Source organism: Muscardinus avellanarius, assembly GCF_963383645.1.
Source record: "Muscardinus avellanarius genome assembly, chromosome: 11".
NCBI classification, from domain to species: Eukaryota; Metazoa; Chordata; class Mammalia; order Rodentia; family Gliridae; genus Muscardinus; species Muscardinus avellanarius.
The window spans coordinates 70,696,535-70,715,658 of NC_137797.1; the positions used below are offsets into that span (position 1 = coordinate 70,696,535).

Consider the following 19,124-nt stretch of genomic DNA (forward strand, 5'->3'; position numbering starts at 1 on the left):
TAACCCGGAGGTAGAAAAGCCCCTCCAGTACCCCCCACATAAATAAATAAAATAAATAAATAAAAACAAGAAAAGAACCCCATAGCCAGGCATGGTGGGTCACGCTTGTAATCCCAGCATTTGGGAGGCTGATCACTGTTCGCGGACAGCCTCAGCTACTTAGTAAGGCCCTCTGCAACTCAGTGAGACCCGGTTTCAAAATAAAGAATAAAAAATAGGGCAGCGGGTGTAACTCGGAGGTTGAATGCCCCTGGGTTCCATCCCCAGGCCCGAAAAAAAAAGACAGGAGGATCTCAGGTTGGAGGCCAGCCTCAGCCTCAGCTACTTAGGTCCTCCACAACTTAGTAAGACCCTGTTTCCAAATAAAAAATAAAAAAAAATATGGCTGGGAATTCAACTAAGAGGTAGATGCCTGTGGGTTCAATCCCAAGAACCACAATAAATAAGTAAATACATACATACATACATACATACATACATACATACATACACACACAATTATATAAATACAGAATCACATAATTACATAAAAAGAAAAGCACACCATTAACTAAGAAAACTCTTCAACATAACAACAGAAGAGGGCGCTCTTGAGCTATAAATCCAGGAAAGACCCTCAATACCATCTCCATTTTCTCGAAAAGATCTGTTAAAAGCTGGGCCAGAAAAATCCAACATACTCAAATATGAATAACAATAACAACAAAAACATCAGTGTCCACTCAAAGTCCCTATTAGGAAAAAAATCACAGAAACAAGAACCACAGTAAAAGCCGGGCGTGGCGGCGCACACTCATAATCGCAGCATTCGGGAGGCTGAGACGGGAGGTTCGTGGCTCGCGGGCAGCCTCAGCTACGCAGTGAGGCCTTTTGTAACTCAGCGAGACCCTGTGTCAAAAGATAGAACAAGCCGGGCGTGGTGGCGCACGCTTGTAATCCCCGCGTTGGGAGGCTGAGACAGGAGGATGGCGCGGGTTCGAAGCCGGCCTCAGCTACTGAGTGAGGCTCTCAGCAACTTAGCAAGACCTTGTTTCCAAATAAAATATACAAAAACGCCTGGGAGTATAGCCCGGAGGTAGAAAGCCTCTGGGTTCCACCCCTAGTACCCCCCCCCCAAAAAAAAAAAGAACAAAAATAGGGCTGGGTGTATCTCAGAGGTAGAATGCCTCAGGTTTAATCCCCAGTACTGAAAAAAGAAAGAAAGAAAGAAAGAAAGAAAGAAAGAAAGAAGGAAAGAAAGAAAGAAAGAAAGAAAGAAAGAAAGAAAGAGAAGAACCACAAGTTATAACAGATAAAAACATGAAAAACTCCCGTTCGGAAGCAGAAATAAAGACAAAACTACAAGTTTCAGCACTGTGGAGAATTCTCTGATGTGCTTCCCAGAAAGCGGAAGCTCTCATGCCCTAGTTACTGGTCATGTTGGTAGCAGAATCCTTCTCTGGGAATTTCTTTGAGCCAAAGAGAACCTCCTCACCCAAGGTTCCACCCTTCCCCAAAGGTTCACCTACAAAACTGACTGGCCCATGCCAGGAAACAGAAGCCCTTGCCAAGAGGTAGACATCTTGGAAGGACCAACCTGACTTCAGAGCTTCTCAGATGCGTGGAGACCTTTGTTGCAAGTGTACCTTGACCAGTGGTGTATGGGACTTGGCTCCTACTGGCCTGTGAAAGCCATCTGTTAAATTTCTTAGGAACTTTGCAAGGAATCTGTGGCCACTATTAAAATTAACCTAGATATCCGGGGTGGTGATGCACACTTGTAATCTCAGTACTTGGAGGCTGAGACAGGCAGGTTCGAGGACAGCTTCAGCAACTAGTGAGACTCTCATCAACCTAGTGAGACCCTGTTTCAAAATAAAAAATAGGACTGGGAGGGGAGCTTGGAGGTAGAGCCCTTGGGCTCAATCCCTAGTACTGCAATAGTAATAATAATAACAACAACAACAACAACCAGCCGGGATGGTGGCATAAGCCTATAATCCTAGTACTTGAGAAGCTGTGACAGGAGGATCTCAAGTTTGTTGCCAGCCTCAGCAACTTAGTGAGGCCCTCCACAATTTACTGAGACCCTATCTAAAAAAAAAAAAAAAAAAATTCCGGGTGTGGTGGCACATGCTTGTAATCTCAGTACTTGGGAGGCTGAGACAGGAGGGTCATGGTTCGTGGATAGCCTCAGCTACTTAGTGAAGCCTTTTGCAGCTCAGTGAGACCCTGTTTCAAAATAACAAATAAAGCCGGGCATGGTGGCGCACACTTGTAATCCCCGAGCTTGGGAGTCAGGGAGGATCACGCTGGTTCGAAGCCAGCCTTGCTGGCTTAAGAGAACCTGTTTCCAAAATTAAAAAATATATAAAATAGATCTGGGAGTGTAGCCCAGAGAAGGGTTTCCAGGAACCCCAGTACCACCAAAAAAACAAAAAAAAAATACAAAAAATAAATAAAAAATAAGACTGGGGTTGTAGCTCGGAGATAGAATGTCCCTGGGTCCCATCCCCAGTACTACAAATTAAATAAATAAATAAATAAATAAATTATTTTTAAAAATTGGGCTGGGTATGTAGCTCAGAATTAGAACACTCTAGGCTTTCATCCCCAGTACTGCAAGGGAAGGAAGGAAGGAAGGAAGGAAGGAAGGAAGGAAGGAAGGAAGGAAAATTATATTGAAAATCAATGTAGAGCCAAGCGTGGTGGCGCACACTTGTAATCCCCACGCTTGGGAGGCTGAAACAGGAGGATCACACAGGTTCCAAGCCAGCCTCAGCTACTTAGTGAGGCTCTCAGCAACTTAGTGAGACCCTGTTTCCAAATAAAATAGAAAATAGGTCTGGAAGTATAGCCCGGAGGTAGAAAGCCTCTGGGTTCCACCCCCAGTACCACAAAAAAAAAAAAAAAAAAAAAAAAAGAAAAAAGAAAAAGAAAAAGAAAATCAATGCAATAAACATTTATCACTTCCCAACCTTTACTGCTTATCTGTGTTCCAGAAGCCATGTCTGTCATATCTGAATGGCTGCTCCATGCAGAGTATGTCATGTTGCTAGTTTAATATTAATCATGATGCCCGGGTGTGATGGTACACGCTTCTAATCCCAGCATTTGGGAGGCGGAGACCTGATGATCACAGTTCCCGGACAGCTTCAGCTACTTAGCGAGGCCCTTCCCAACTCAGTGAGACCCGGTTTCAAAAATAAAAAGACTTAATGCCAGGCGTGGTGGCGCACGCTTGTAATCCCCACACTTGGGAGGCTGAGACAGGAGGATCGCGCAGGTTCGAAGCCGGCCTCAGCTGGTTTAAGAGACCCTGTTTCCAAATAAAAATATATAAAATAGGTCTGAGAGTGTAGCCCGGAGGTAGAAGGCCCCTGGGTTCCATCCCCAGTACCACCAAATAAAAAAATTTTTTTTAATAAAAAAAAAAAGACTTGCCGGGCGTGGTGGCGCACGCTTGTAATCCCCGCGCTTGGGAGGCAGAGACAGGAGGATCGCGCAGGTTCGAAGCCAGCCGTGTGCGCTGGTTTAGGAGACCCTGTTTCCAAATAAAAAAGTAAAAATAGGTCTGGGAGTGTAGTCCGGAGATAGAAGGGCTTCCAGGAACCCCAGTACCACCAAAAAAAAAAAAAAAAAAAGACTTAAAAATAGTGATAGGAGTGTAGCTCAGAGCTACAATGCCCCTGGGTTCCATCCCCAGTACCGAAAAAAAAAAAAAAAAAAAAAAAAAATATATATATATATATATATATATATATATATATATATATAGTGTGTGTGTGTGTGTGTATGTATGTATGTCATGATGGAAGTCTTTACACACTGGAAATTATTGAATGTTACAAATCAAAGGTTTTCCCCTGAGTACTGTTTGTTACACATTTACCAATACAGCAGAGCTGCAGTTCAGCTGCTCCTTCTGTCCAAACCTCCTTTCACTTTGTCACCATTGTTAATCCCAAGGGTGGTCTTCAATAAACTCTGTGCATACACATCTGTGTTTCTGTCTCATGGAATGAGATCTGAGTCAACAACAACAACAGTTGGTAGAAAATGTATGGCAGATGCAAATAAGAAGCACCAAGAAAAATTAAAAGATTAGCCAGGCCTGGCAGCACACGTTTGTAATCCCAGCACTTGGGAGGCTGACACAGGAGGATTGAAGGTTAGAGAACAGCCATGACAATATAGCGAGACTCAGCAACCTGACAAGACCCTGTTTCAAACTAAAAAATAAAATACGGTTGGGGAACTCCCCTGGATTTAACTCTTAGTAACACACACATACACACACACACACGCACAAAAATTTTTTTAATTAAAAAATAAGCCAGGAGTGGTGGTGCAGGCTTGTAATCTCAGTACTTGGGAGGATGAGGCAGGAGGTCACGTAGGTTCAAAGTCAGCCTCAGCTACTTAGTGAGGCTCTCAGCAACCTAGTGAGACCCTGTTTCCAAATAAAATATAAAAAAAAAATAGGTCTAGGAGTGTAGCCCAGAGATAGAATGCCCCTGGGTTCCATCCCCAGTACCACACACACACACACACACACACACACACACACACACACACAGGCTAAAGCCAGGTGTGGTGACACACGTCTATAATCCCAGCATTTGGAAGGCTGAGACCAGAAGATTGCGGTTCGAGAACATCCTCAGCTACTTAGTGAGGCCCTCTGCAACTTAGTGAGATCCTGTTTCAAAATAAAAATAAAAGGCCGGGCATGGTGACGCACGCTTGTAATCCCCACGCTTGGGAGGCGGAGACAGGAGGATCGCGCAGGTTCGAAGCCATCCTCGCTGGCTTAAGAGACCTTGTTTCCAAATAAAAATATAAAAAATAGGTCTGGGAGTGTAGCCCGGAGGTGGAAGGGCTTCCAGGAACCCCAGTGCCACCAAAAACAAATAAACAAACAAACACAAATAAATAAATAAATAAATAAATAAATAAATAAATAAATAAAAATACAAAGTTGGGTGTGGTGGCGCACACTTGTAATCCCAGCATTTGGGAGGCTGAGACTGGAGGATCGCGATTCGCAGACACCTCAGTTACTTAGTGAGGCTCTCTGCAACTTAGTGAGACCTGGTTTCAAAGTAAAGAATAAAAAATAGGGCAAGGGATGTAGCTCAGAGGTCAAAATCCTCTGGGCTCCATCCCCGACCTGCAATAAAATAAAACAATAAAAATACAAAATAGGGCAGGGGTGTAGCTTGGAGGTAGAATGCCCCTGGGTTCCATCCCCAGACTTCAGACCCACCAAAAAAAAAAAAAAAAAAAAAGATAAGGTTAGCAGGGCATGGTGGCATACACTTGTAATCCCAGCATTTGGGAGGCTGAGACAGGAGAATCGCGATTAGCAGACAGCCTCAGCTACTTAGTGAGGCTCTTTGCAACTCAGTGAGACCCTGTTTCAAAATAAAAAACAATTTAAAAAATAGGGCTGGGAGTGTAGCTTGGAGGTAGAATGTCCCTGGGCTTCATCCCCAGTACAATCCCCCCCCCCCAAAAAAAAAAAAAGAAAGAAAAAGCTGAGACAGGAGGATCACAGTTCGAGGACAGCTTCAGTTACTTAGTGAGGCTCTTTGCAACTCATTGAGACCCTGTTTCAATATAAAGAATAAAAAATAGGGCTGGGCGTGTAGCTTGGAAGTAGAATGCCCTTGGGTTCCACCTTGAGTACACCCCCCCCCAAAAAAAAAGATTAAAAAAAAAAGCGCTAACCAGGCATGGTGGCACAAATTTACAATACTTGGGAGGCTTAGATAGGATTATTGCAGGTTTGCAGCCAGCTTCAGAAACTTAGTGAGGACATCTGTAACTTGGGCCCTGCTTCAAAATAAAAAAATAAGCTACGTATAGTGGTGCACACTTGTAATCCCAGTACTTGGGAGGCTGAGCTAGGAGGATTGCAGGTTTGAAGCCAGCCTCAGTAATTCAGTGGGGCACTCAGCAATTTAGTAAGAACCTGTTTCTAAGTAAGGAATAAAATTGGGCTAAGGGTATAACTTGGAGATAGAATGCCTCTGAGTTCAACTCCAGTACCAAAAAATAAAAATTTAAAATTAAAATAAAAAATAGGGCTACCAGTGTAACTCAGAGGTAGAATGCCCCTGAGGTTCAATCCCCAGTACTGCAAAAAAAAAAAGAAAGAAAGAAAAAATAAATAAAGAATAAAAAATAGGAAAATGCCCTGGGATTCTATCCCCAGTACAGGAAAAAAAGAAGAAGAAGAAGAAGAAGAAGAAGAAGAAGAAGAAGAAGAAGAAGAAGAAGAAGAAGAAGAAGAAGAAGAAGAAGAAGAAGAAAAAAGAAAAGAAAAAAGAAAAGAAAAGAAAAGAAAAGAGCTGGATGTGGTGGTACACACTTGTAATCCCAGGATTTGGGAGGCTGAGACAGGAGAATCTCTGTTTGCGGATAGCCTCAGCTACTTAGTGAGGCCCTTTGCATCTAAGAGACCCTGTTTCAAACTAAAGTATAAAAAATAGAGCTGGAGGTGTCACTTGGAAGTAGAATGCCCTGGGTTCCAGCTCCAGTACTGAAAAAAAAAAAAAAAAAAAAAAAAAAAGAATGTCCTTAGGCTCAATTCCCAGTACCAAAATAAATAAGCAAAATAAAATTTAAAAATAGGGCTACTGGCGTAGCTGAAAGGTAGAATACCCCTGGGTTCAATGCCCAGTGTACTTCCAGTGCACTTCCCGCCCTCATATACACACGAAGGGAGCGGGCATGGTGGTGCAAGCCTGTAATTCCAGTATTGGAAGACTGAGAGAGGATGATAATTTTGAGGCCAGTTTCAGTAACTTAGCAAGGCCCTCAGCAATTTAGTGAGGCTCATTTCAAATTTAAAAAAAAAAAAATAGGAGCCAGACGTGGTGGTGAGCTCATAATCCCAGTACTTGGGAGGCTGAGACCGAGATGGGCAGGTTCACCAACAGCCTCAGCTACTTAGTGAGGCCCTCTGCAACTCAGTGAGACCCTGTTTCAAAATAAAGAATAAAAGCCAGTCATGGTGGCACACGCTTGTAATCCCTGCACTTGGAGGTTGAGACAGGAGGATCACAGAGGTTCGAAGCCAGCCTCAGCTGGCTTAAGAGAGCCTGTTTCCAAATAAAAAAATATAAAATAGGTCTGGGAGTGTAGCCTGGAGTGTAGAAGGCCCCTGGGTTCCATCTCTAGTACCACCTAAAAAAAAAAAAAAAGAAAAAGAAAAAGAAAAGAAAAAAAAAATCAAACAAACAAAACAAACAAACAAACAAAAAACACCAAAGAGCAAGTTTTTTAATTCTGTGCATGTGCACACATGCACACAACTTTATACAAACTACACTCGGTCAGCATTACTCACTAATCTGACTGCTCCATAATTACCGGATTTTCTTTGAAAGCAAAGACCTTTAAGGCATAGTACAATTTAAAGATCTGAGCTGGGCGTGGCGGTGCACGCTTGTAATCCCAACATTTGGGAGGCTGAGACTGGAGGATCACGGTTCGCGGACAGCCTCAGCTACTTAGTGAGACCCTTTGCAACTTAGTGAGACCCTGTTTCAAAATAAAGAATAAAAAATAGGGCAGGGGGTGTAGCTTGGAGGTCAAATGCCTCTGGGTTCCATCACGAAACCCGCAAAAATAAATAAATAAATAAATATATGAACTTGGTATTTGGGGGAGGAGAGATAAAGGGGTTTTGCCTTGATCCAAGCCTCCAGCAGAGGATAGAATAAGTAAAAAATGTTAAGAATAAGTAAAATGTTAAGGATAAGTAAAAAGTGTTAAGTCTTTCTTTCATGTATGTGGTGATTATCTCCAACTAGGATAAAAGCTATGTATAGAAGACTGTATTTTTTCTTCCTTTCTTTACTATCAAGTTTAGCTGCTCAATAAATGAATTAATAAAAATCAATATTAAATTATGGCTAGCCTTTAGTTAAAATGTTAATTTATTTATTTTTAAATGCTAATTTATAATTACATGAGTGCTTAAACTGAAGCCCTGACTCCCAGTTCGGCTACAAAAATGAGCTATGGAGTTCATAGTTCTAATTCTGTTCACATGCTTTACAAACACCCAGGTTTAGAAGATTCTGGCATTATCTAATATTAAAAAACAAACAGCTGGGCATTGTGGCACATGCCTGTAATCCCAGTACTTGGGAGGCTAACACAGAAGGATCACATGTTCAAGGCTAGTCTCAGCAATTTAGGGAAATCCTGTTTGAAATAAAACTTTAAAAAACAAGACAGGGGTGTAGTTCAGAGGTAAAATACTCCTATGCTCAATCCCTATCACCTAAAAAAACAACAACAAGCCGGGCGTGGTGGCGCAAATTTGTAATCCTAGCATTTGGGAGGCTGAGAGGAGGAGGATCACCGTTCGTGGCCAGCCTCAGCTACTTAGTGAGGACCTTTGCAACTCAGTGAGACCCTGTTTCAAAATAAAAAATAAAAAATAGGGCTGGGGTGTGGCTTGGAAGTAGAACGCCCCTGCGTTCTATCTCCAGTAACAAAAAGAAGAAAAAAACCCTAAACAAACAAAAACCAAAAAGCAATCAAGCAACATTAAAGCATAGTACTATGCTTCCCTTTAATCTAATTCCAAATTTTTTGAGAAAAGAGATAACTTGAACACATCTGAGACTCCTTTCAGGACAAAAAACATCTACAGATGACTATTTTAAAACTATTTTTTAATTTTTTTGCAGGTCTAGGGATGGAACCCAGGGGCATTTGACCTCCGAGCTACATCCCTGCCCTATTTTTTATTCTTTATTTTGAAACAGGGTCTCACTGCGTTGCGGAAGGCCTCACTAAGTAGCTGAGGCTGTCCGCAAACCGTCATCCTTCTGTCTCAGCCTCCCGAATGCTGAGATTACAAGTGTGCGCCACCACGCTCAGCTTATTTTAAAACTATTTACCCAGAGCTGTGCGTGGTGGCACACGCTTGTAATCTCAGCATTTTGGAGGCTGAGATAGGAGAATCATGGTTCCCAGGCAGCCTAGGCCAGGTAGTAAGGCCCTTTGCAACTCAGTGAGACCCTGTTTCGAAATAAAGAATAAAAGAATAAGTCGGTGTGGTGGCACACACTTGTAATCCTAGTACTTGGGGGTCTGAGACAGGAGAATCACACAGGTTCAAAGCCAGCCTGAGCAACTTAGTGAGAAAAATTTAGTGAGACCCTGTTTCCAAATAAAATATAAAATAGGTCTGGGAGTATAGCCCGGAGTTAGAAAGCCCCTGGGTTCCATCCTCAGTACAACACCACCAACAACAAAAAAGAATAAAAAATAGGGCTGGGGGTATGTAGCAAGGAGGTAGAATGTCCTTGTTGTCAATCCCTAGTACCGCAAAACAACAACGACAACAAAACTATTTACCTGAGCCAGGGATGGTGGCATACTCTCGTAATCCCAGTATTTGGGAGGCTGAGACAGGAGGATCGTGGTTTGAGGACAGCCTCAACTATTCGGTGAGGCCCTTTGCAACTTAGTGAGACCTTATTTCAAAATGCCCTTGGGTTCAATCCCCAGTACTGCAAAACAAAATAAAACAAAACCCTATCTACCCAAGTACGATTACCACAAACTTCTATCCCAACTAAATTATTGGAATAAACAGTCTGCCTTTCAGATGAAGTCAGTTCCCATAGGATATGGGTTGGGTGAGATTGCTGACCTTTTTTCTCAACTCCTTGGAAAGGGATCATACATATTTACTCCAGCATGCTTTATTATTTATTTATTTATTTTATTTGTGGTACTGGGGGTGGCGTTCTACCTCTGGGCTATACTCCCAGACCTTTTTTATATTTTATTTGGAAACAAGGTCTCACTAAGTTGCTAAAAGCCTCACTAAGTAGTTGAGGCTGGCTTCGAACCTGTGCGATCCTCTTGTTTCAGCCTCCCAAGTGCGGGGATTACAAGCGTGCGCCACCACGCCCGGCTCCAGCATGCTTTAATAGGATCCAATATGCCGGGAGTGGTGGCACACGCTTGTAATCCCCGCGCTTGGGAGGCAGAGACAGGAGGATCGCGCAGGTTCGAAGCCAGCCCCGCGCGCTGGCTTAGGAGACCCTGTTTCCAAATATAAAATGTAAAAAGAGGTCTGGGAGTGTAGCCCGGAGGTAGAAGGGCTTCCAGGAACCCCAGTACCACCAAAAAAAAAAAAAAAAATAGGATCCAATGTTCCACACAATCCTCTTATCCAATGAACTTGGTTCTGGGGTGTTCTCTTTTTGTGGTACTGGGGATCTCAGGCGGATTCTACCTCTGAGCTACACTCCCCCCATCAGCCCTTTTTATTTATTTATTTTTTTTTCCGGTACTGGGGATGGAACGCAGGGACATTCTACCTCTGAACTACATCCCCAGCCCTATTTTTTATTCTTTATTTTGAAACCAGGTCTCACTGAGTTGCAGAGGGCCTCACTAAGTAGCTGAGGCTGTCCGCGAACCGCGATCCTCTGGTCTCAGCCTCCCGAATGCTGGGAATACAAGCGTGCGCCACCACGCCAAGCTCCTTTTTTTTTTTTTTTTTTTTTTTAATAAAATCAATCTTGAAGGGGCATAGGTGCATTGGAGAAATGGGGGGAAGAACCAGAAGCAACTTAAATTAGTACCACTGTCATTTTCACAGGATAAAGGTAGAAGGAGGTGAAGAGGGCCAGAATCTGGTAATTTAAGGTGACAGACACTAATAATAAGTGTCTTTGAATTTAAAACCTGTAGCAAGAGAGGACATAATTAAATTACATGAGGACAAAGAGGGATAGAGAAAGACTAAAAGGTGCTCTCAGGTCAGCCTTCTACTACAGGTGGGTACTGTTCTCAGAGAGTTCCCCAGAGAGCCTTCCACCATCAAGTGACATTTGAGGTATTAAACATGTGAGAGGGGATTGGACACCTTGAGCATATGATCCTTGAGGGCTGACAGTGCACTCTTCCTGCTGAACTAGTTTCTTATCCTCGAGTCTGATCCCTGAGCTCAGGTGTTCTGTTCTCCAGTACCTTTCAAACTTCTATCATTCTGTTACTAAAAAGAATGAGGAAGAACTAACTGATCAGCTTCTGCTGTGAGGCATGAAATTTACCTCCAGAAAACTTTAGCCTGGGAGAAGTGAGAAAGAAATCTTTATTTACTAAGTGTTTACTATAAGCTAAGCAGAGTAGTGGGTGTCATTGAATTTAATTCTCATGATAATACTTGTCAACCTAGTATTATAATTGCCAAGGAAGAAGCTAAGGCTTAGAGAAGCCAAGAAACTTGCCCTTTAACTCATGGTTTAGAAGTCCAAGATACAGAATGCAAATGAATTCTGATTTCAAAACTTAGGCTTATTCTACCAGAGTAAGGGTCCTCCCAGTAAGTGTTTATGCCTAAATCTTTCTTTCTTTGTGTATGGGGGGGGTGGTACTGGAGAGGGAACCCATGGGCTCTCTACCTCCAAATTACACTCCCAGTCCTATTTTGTTGTTTTATTTAGAAATAAGGTCTCCCCAGGCACGGTGGCTCCCGCTTATTGTCCCCGCACTTGGGAGGCGGAGACAGGAGGATCGCACAGGTTTGAATCCAGCCGAGCTGGCTTAAGAGACCCTGCTTCCAAATAAAAATATAAAAAAAAAAAATAGGTCTAGAAGTCTAGCCCGGAGGTAGAAGGGCTTCCAGGAACCTCAGTACCACCAAAAAGAAAAAAAAGAAAGAAAGAAAGAAAGAAAGAGAGGGAGGGAGGGAGGGAGGGAGGGAGGGAGGAAGGAAGGAAGGAAGGAAGGAAGGAAGGAAGGAAGGAAGGAAGGAAGGAAGGAAGCTCTCACTAGCCATGTGTGGTGGTGCATGCTTGTAATCCCCATGCTTGGGAGGCTGAGACAAGAGGATCACTCAGGTTCGAAGCTAGCCTCCGCTGGCTTAAGAGACACTGTTTCCAAATAAAAAATATAAAATCGGTCTGGGAGTGTAGCCCGGAGATAGAACAATCATGAGTTCCATCCCCAGTGAAAAGAAATAGGGTCTCACTAAATTGCAGAGGGCCTCATCAAGTTGCTGAGGCTGGCTGCAAACCTGTGAGCCTCTAGTCTCAACGTCCCAAGTACTGGGATTACAAGTCTGTGCCACCATGCCTGGCTTCCGAATGTTTATCTTTGTTAGTAATGCACCGTCACTTTGGCTTGGTATCATTTCCACAATACAAGGGTAACTTTTTACTAAAAAAAAAATAATAATAAAAATTCTGCATATTCAGAATCTGAAAAATCTCAAACAATGGTTTATTGACCTGCAGGAATATTAGTATACACATCTTTAAAATCCTAAGAGTGGCCGGGCGTGGTGGCGCACGCTTGTAATCCCCGCGCTTGGGAGGCAGAGACAGGAGGATCGCGCAGGTTCGAAGCCAGCCGCGCGCGCTGGTTTATGAGACCCTGTTTCCAAATAAAAATGTAAAAATAGGTCTGGGAGTGTAGCCCGAAGGGCTTCCAGGAACCCCAGTACCACAAAAAAAAAAAAAAAAAAAAAAAAATTCTAAAAGTGAGCCGGGCGTGGTGGCGCACGCTTGTAATCCCAGCATTTTGGAGGCTGAGACCAGAGGATTGCGGTTCACGGACAGCCTCAGCTACTTACTGAGGCCCTCTGCAACTCAGTGAGACTCGGTTTCAAAATAAAGAATAAAAAATAGGGCAGGGGGTGTAGCTCGGAGGTCGAATGCCCCTGGGTTCCATCCCCAGACCCGCAAAACAAAACAAAACAAAAATAATTTTAAAAAATCATAAAAGTGAAAGGAAGTACATTAATCTTGCCAACAATTAGATTTTTTTTCAGTACTGAGGAACGAATATAGGGGCATTCTACCTCTGAGTGACACCCCCAGTCCTATTTTTTATTCTTTATTTTGAAACAGGGTCTCACTGAGTGGCAAAGAGCCTAAGTAGCTGAGGTGATCCTCTGGTCTCAGCATCCAGAATGCTGGGATTACAAGCATGTGCCACCACGCCTAGTTTACAATTTGTTTGTTTGTTTGTTTGCCGGTCTAGGGATGGAACCCAGGGGCATTCAACCTCGAGCTATACCCCCTGCCCTACTTTTTATTCTTTATTTTGCAACAGGGTCTCACTAAGTTGCAGAGGGCCTCACTAAGTAGCTGAGGCTGGCTGAGAACCTTCAATCCTCCTGCCTCAACCTTCCAAGTACTGAGATTACAAGTATATTCCACCACACCCGGCTTTACTTGTGGTATTTATGTGGTTGTTTTACCCAAAGAACAGAATTTTTATGTTTTGCCCTTTGAAATTTTCAACATTTTTTTCATTTTTCTTTAATAGAACATAGTTTTGGTTACTTTAAAAGTTTCTACATTAGAAGAATTTATTTTTTAGCCAGGCATCGTGGTACACGCTACCTCCAAGCTATACCTCCAGCCTGACTTTTTATTCTTTATTTTGAAACAGGGGCTCACTATGCTGCATAGGGCCTCACTAAGTAGCTGAGGCTGGCCATGAACTGTGATCCTCCTGTCTCAGCCTCCCATGTACTGGAATTACAAACGTAGGCCACCACACAGCTATCCCCAGCACTTTTTATTTATTTTTATTTACTTATTTGTTTTGAGGTACTGGGAATGAAACCCAGGGGCATTCTACCTTTGAGCTATACCCCCAGCCCTATTTTATATTCTTTATTTTGAAACAGGGTCTCAATGAGTTGTAGAGGGCTTCACTAAGTAGCTGAGGCTGTCCTTGAACCTTAATCCTCCTGTCTCAGCCTCCCAAATGCTGGGATTACAAGCGTGCACCACCATGCCTGGCTCCTTTTTATTTTATTTTATTTTTTATTTAATATTTTGTGATACTGTGTAATATTTTATTTAATATTTTATGTAATATTTTATGCAATATTTTAATAAAATAAAATATAATAATAATAATAATAATAATAATAATAATAATAAATAAGCATGGTTATAATTCCAGCACTTTGAAGGCTGAGACAGGAGGATTGCACAGGTTTGAAGCCAGCCTCAGCTATTTAGTGAGGCTCTCAGCAACTTAGTGAGACCCTGTTTCCAAATAAAATATAAAATAGGTCTGGGAGTATAGCCTGGAGGTAGAAAGCCTCTGGGATCTACCCCCAGTACCACACACAAAAAAAGTTTCATACATTTTTAGCAACAAAAATTCATCCCTTTTTTTATAATATCCAAAAATAGCCTGAAGTTTTTGTGTGTGTGGTGCTGAGGACTGAACCCAGAGGCATTCTACCTCCAAGCTACACCCCCAGCCCTATGGTTTATTCTTTATATTTGAAACAGAGTCTCACTAAGTTGTGGAGTGCCTCACTAAGTAGCTAAGACTGGCCACGAACTTACAATCCTCCTGTCTCAGCCTCCCAAGTACTGGGATTATAACCATGCCCAGCTGAATTTTCTTTTTTAACTAAAATAAATTATTTTTATTAACTGTGTAAACTGGGCGTGGTGGCACACACTTGTAATCCCAGCCTTGGGAGGCTGAGACAGGAGGATGGCACAGGTTTGAAACCAGCTTCAGCTACTTAGTGAGGCTCTCAGCAACTTAGTGAGACTTTCTAAATAAAGCATAAAAAAGGTCTAGGAGTATAGCCCGGAGGTACAAAAGCCCCTGGGTTCCACCCCAAATACCACAAAATAAATAAATAAATAAATAAATAAATAAATAAATAAAATAAAAAATAAAGAGACTAAAAAAATAGGGCTGGGGGTATAGCTCAGGGATGCAATGTCCCTGGGTTCCATCCCCAGTATTGCAAAAAAGAAAAAAAATTATCAGTGTATTCAATGAAGGGAATGATAGCCTTTCAACAAATGGTGCTAAAACAACTGGATATCAACATAGAAAAAACTTGATCCCTGTCTCACACCATGAACCGAAAATTAATTTGAAATGGATCATAGGCCTATAGGTAAGAGGTAAAACTATAAAATTTCTCCTGGGCATGGTGGCACACACCTGTAATTGGGAGACTGAAACACGAAGATCATAGTATCAGCAATTTAGAGAGACCCTGTTTAAGAAAAATAAAATAAAAATGAAAAGGGCTGAAGGTATAGCTCAACAACCCCAACAATAAAAAACAAATTATAAAATTTCTAGGCATCTGTGTGTGTGATACTGAGGACTGAACCCAGGAGTATTCCATCTCTGAGCTACACTCCCAGCCCTATTTATTTATTTATTTATTTATTTATTTATTTATTTATTTATTTATTTTATTGGTGGTACTGGGAGTGGAACCCAGGGACTGGGATTACATGCGTGAGCCACCACGGCTGGTTATTTTATTTTTAAAAATTTTTGAAACAGGGTCTCACTAAGTTGCTGAGGGGCTTGCTAAATTGTTGAGGCTGGCCTCAAACCTGCAATCCTGCTGTCTCATCCTCCTGAGTACTAGGATTACAGGAGTATAGCATCATCCCTGGCTTAAAACTGTAAAACTTCAGATGGACAGGAAGATGGCGGCGGCCGCAGCAACAATAGCTGGCAGCGGCCAAATAGAACAGGTATTCCTCTGAGAAACCCCAGACATCAGATTTTGGTTTAATATCTGATTGGGACAATATAGAGAGACATTTATAGCCATGAGTTCCTAATTAAAATATAAGGAAGAAGAGACGGACCAACGTCTTTCTCTCTCAGCTTCCCAAGTACTGGAATTACAAGTGTGTGTCACCACACCTGGCTCAGATTATACAAACTTTTTATAAATCTATAATAAATCAAATAATCCAATTAATAAATGAAAAAAATTTGAACAGATACTCTAAAGAAGACATATGAAAGGCAAATAAACACATGAAAATATAAGCCGGGCGTGGTGGCACACACTTGTAATCCCAGCATTCGGGAGGCTAAGACTGGAGGATCACGGTTCGCAGACAGCCTCAGCTACTTAGTGAGGCCCTCTGCAACTCAGTGAGACCCTGTTTCAAAGTAAAGAATAAAAAAAATATAGGGCAGGGGGGGTGTAGCTCAGAGGTTGAATGCCCCTGGGTTCCACCTCCAGACCCACAAAAAAAAAAAAGGAAAAGAAAATATGTACAACAGTGCCGGGTGTGGTGGCACACAATTGTAATCCCAGCATTCGGGAGGCTGAGACAGAAGGATCGCAGTTCCTGGGTAGCCTCAGCTACTACAAAGCCCCTTTGCAACTAGGTGAAGCCCTGTTTCAAAATAAAGACTAAAAAATAGGTCTGGAAGTGTAGACTGGAGGTAGAATGGCTCTGGGTTCCATCCCCAGTACTGAAATGTATATGTATATGTATATGTATATGTATATGTATATGTATATGTATATGTATATGTATATGTATATATATGTACATCAATATATATACATCATTAGTTTTTACAGTAAACAACTTAGAGAATTTACTTTTTTTTTTTTTTTTTCTTGGTGGTACTGGGGTTCCTGGAAGCCCTTCTACCTCCGGGCTACACTCCCAGACCTCTTTTTACATTTTTATATTTGGAAACAGGGTCTCCTAAGCCAGCGCGCGCGGCTGGCTTCGAACCTGCGCGATCCTCCTGTCTCTGCCTCCCAAGCGCGGGGATTACAAGCGTGCGCCACCACGCCCGGCTTTAGAGAATTTACTTTGAAAATAAGAAATAAAAAGCATGAGTCTAACATTTGTTTAGAATATTAACAAAATTAGAAAGATAAACTATAGAAAAGAAGGCAGAGACACTGAAATTGGAACATCATTAGTTATTAGAAAAAATGCAAATTAACCACAAAGAGATATCATGGCACCTGCTAGAACGGCAGGTGGAAAATGTAAAAACCTGCAATAACCACTCAGTAGTATTAGGAGCAACTAAACAGAACTCTCATACATTACTGATGGGAATGCAAAAACAGTAGACCCACTTCTGAAAAGTTTTTCGGTGTTTTTTTTTTTTTTTTTAAAGTTAAAAGCACAATATCGCTTCCGCCCCAGCAGCCATTGACGAGCGGCAGCCATGGCTCTGCGCTACCCCACGGCCGTGGGCCTCAACAAGGGCCACAAGGTGACCAAGAACGTGAGCCGGCCGAGGCACGGCCGCCCGCGGGCGTCTCCCCAAGCACACCAAGTTCGTGCGGGGACATGATCCGCGAGGTGTGCGGCTTTGCACCCTATGAGCGCCGCGCCATGGAGCTGCTCAAGGTCTCCAAGGACAAGCGGACCCTCAAGTTCATCAAGAAAAGGGTGGGCACACACATCCGCGCCAAGAGGAAGCAGGAGGAGCTGAGCAGCGTCCTGGCCGCCATGAGGAAAGCGGCGGCCAAGAAGGACCGAGCCCCCCCCCCCCACTAAATAAACGTCTTCACAGCAAAAAAAAAAAAAAAAAAAAAAAAAAAAAAAAAAAAAAGCACAATATCATAGCAACCCAGCAAACTCATTCCTAAATATTTACCCAAGAGAAATGAAAACATGTCTTTATGAAGACTGTAATGTAAATGTTCATAACAGCTTAACTGGGAAGTTACCTAAAGAGAGAAACAACCCAAAACAAACCAAATGTCTATCAACTAGTGAGCTGACAAATTATGCTATGTCCACACAATGGAATATACAAGTTAGCATTAAAAATGGTGGCGCATGCTTGTAATCCCTGCCCTTGGGAGGCTGAGACAGGAGGATCATACAGGTTCAAAGCCAGCCTCAGCTACTTAGTGAGGCTCTCAGCAATTTAGTGAGACCCTGTTTCCAAATATAAAAAAATAAGTCTGGAAGTATATAGCCCAGAGGTAGAAAAGGCCCCTGGGTTACACTCCCAGTACCCCCACACACACACACACAAAAGGAATGGACAAGCCTGGCATGGTGGTGCATACCTCTAATCTCAGTACTTGGGAGGCTGAATCGGGAGAATTGCAGGATCATGGCCAGCCTCAGGAGTTTAGTGAGGCCATCTGCAACTTAGTGATATCCTGTTTCAAAATAAAAACTAAAATAGAACTAGGTGTGGTAGTGCACACTTGTAATCCCAGTACTTGGGAGGCTGAGACAGGAGATCTCAGTTTCAAGGACAGCCTCAGCAAGTCTAGTGAGACCATTTCAAAATAAAAATAAATTAGGGCAGCAGGGTGGGGGTAGTGGTAGCTCAGAAGTAGAACGCCACTGGGTTTAACCCCAGTACCAAAATAAAATAACATAGGTCTGGAGGTATAGCTCAAGGTAGGATGCCCCTGGGTTTAAACCCCAGTACCACTAATAGAAGAATGAACAAGCTGGGCGTGGTGGCGCACACTTGTAATCCCAGCATTTGGGAGGCTGAGACAGGAGGATCACAGTCGCCACCAGCCTCATCTACTTAGTGAGGCCCTCTGCAACTCAGTGAGACCCTGTTTCAAAATAAAGAATACAAAATAGGACAGAAGTGTAACGCAAAGGTCGAATGTCCCTGCGTTCCATCCCCAGACCCACCCCCCCACACACACACACAAAAAAAGGGCTGGGTTATAGCTCAGTGGTAGAAAACTTGGGTTTAATCCCCAAAACCATGCATATGCATGTGGTGCATGTGCACACACACACACACACACACACACACACACACACACACACACGAGATGAACTACTGATACATATAATAACATGGATAATGCTAAGTGAAAAAAAGAGCCAGGCACAAAGTATCAACTATATTTATATGAAAGCCAGGCATGGTGGTATGTGCCTATGGTTCCCATACTCAGGAGGCTAAGGCAAGAGGATGGCTAGAACCCAAGAGTCCAAGTCCAAGACCAGTCTTGGGCAACACAGTGAAACTCCATTTTGAAAAAACAAGCAAAAACACAGAACAAAAATAACATGTATTTATATGAAATTTATACAAAAATTATAAGAACAGAAAACAGATCAGTGCGTACCTGGGTTAGGGAGAAGGACTGGGGGAGAAGATGGTAAACGGGTAAAAAGGAGTTTGGGGAATGACAACTATATCAGGATTGTGGTGGTGATTTCACTGTTGTACACATTGTCAAATGTGTCAAAAATGTGCCAAATTAAACCAAGTGTGGTGGTGCATGTAACCCCAGTTCTTGGGAGGCTGAAACAGAAAGATTGAGGCCAGCCTCAGCAATTTAGCGAGGCCCTCAGCAGTTTAATGAGATCTTGTTTAAAAAAAAAAAA

The 19,124-nt window shown here is 42.5% G+C and overlaps 1 protein-coding gene and 1 pseudogene across 2 annotated transcripts in view; both read left to right on the plus strand.

The window, feature by feature from the left end:
* Window positions 1–16,956, plus strand: part of FAM186A (family with sequence similarity 186 member A) — a gene marked incomplete at both ends in the record, with an annotated part of 81,616 nt that extends 64,660 nt beyond the window's left edge. Inside the window, one exon of the mRNA XM_080704891.1 lies at window positions 16,918–16,956. Within this exon, the coding sequence (XP_080561017.1) occupies window positions 16,918–16,956 (39 nt within the window). The remainder of the gene's footprint in view (window positions 1–16,917) is intronic.
* A 12-nt stretch (window positions 16,957–16,968) lies between these two features.
* LOC308269531 (large ribosomal subunit protein eL36-like) lies at window positions 16,969–17,303 on the plus strand (annotated as a pseudogene). The gene has a single exon. The product of its transcript is annotated as a large ribosomal subunit protein eL36-like (transcript).
* The last annotated feature ends 1,821 nt before the right edge of the window (window positions 17,304–19,124 follow it).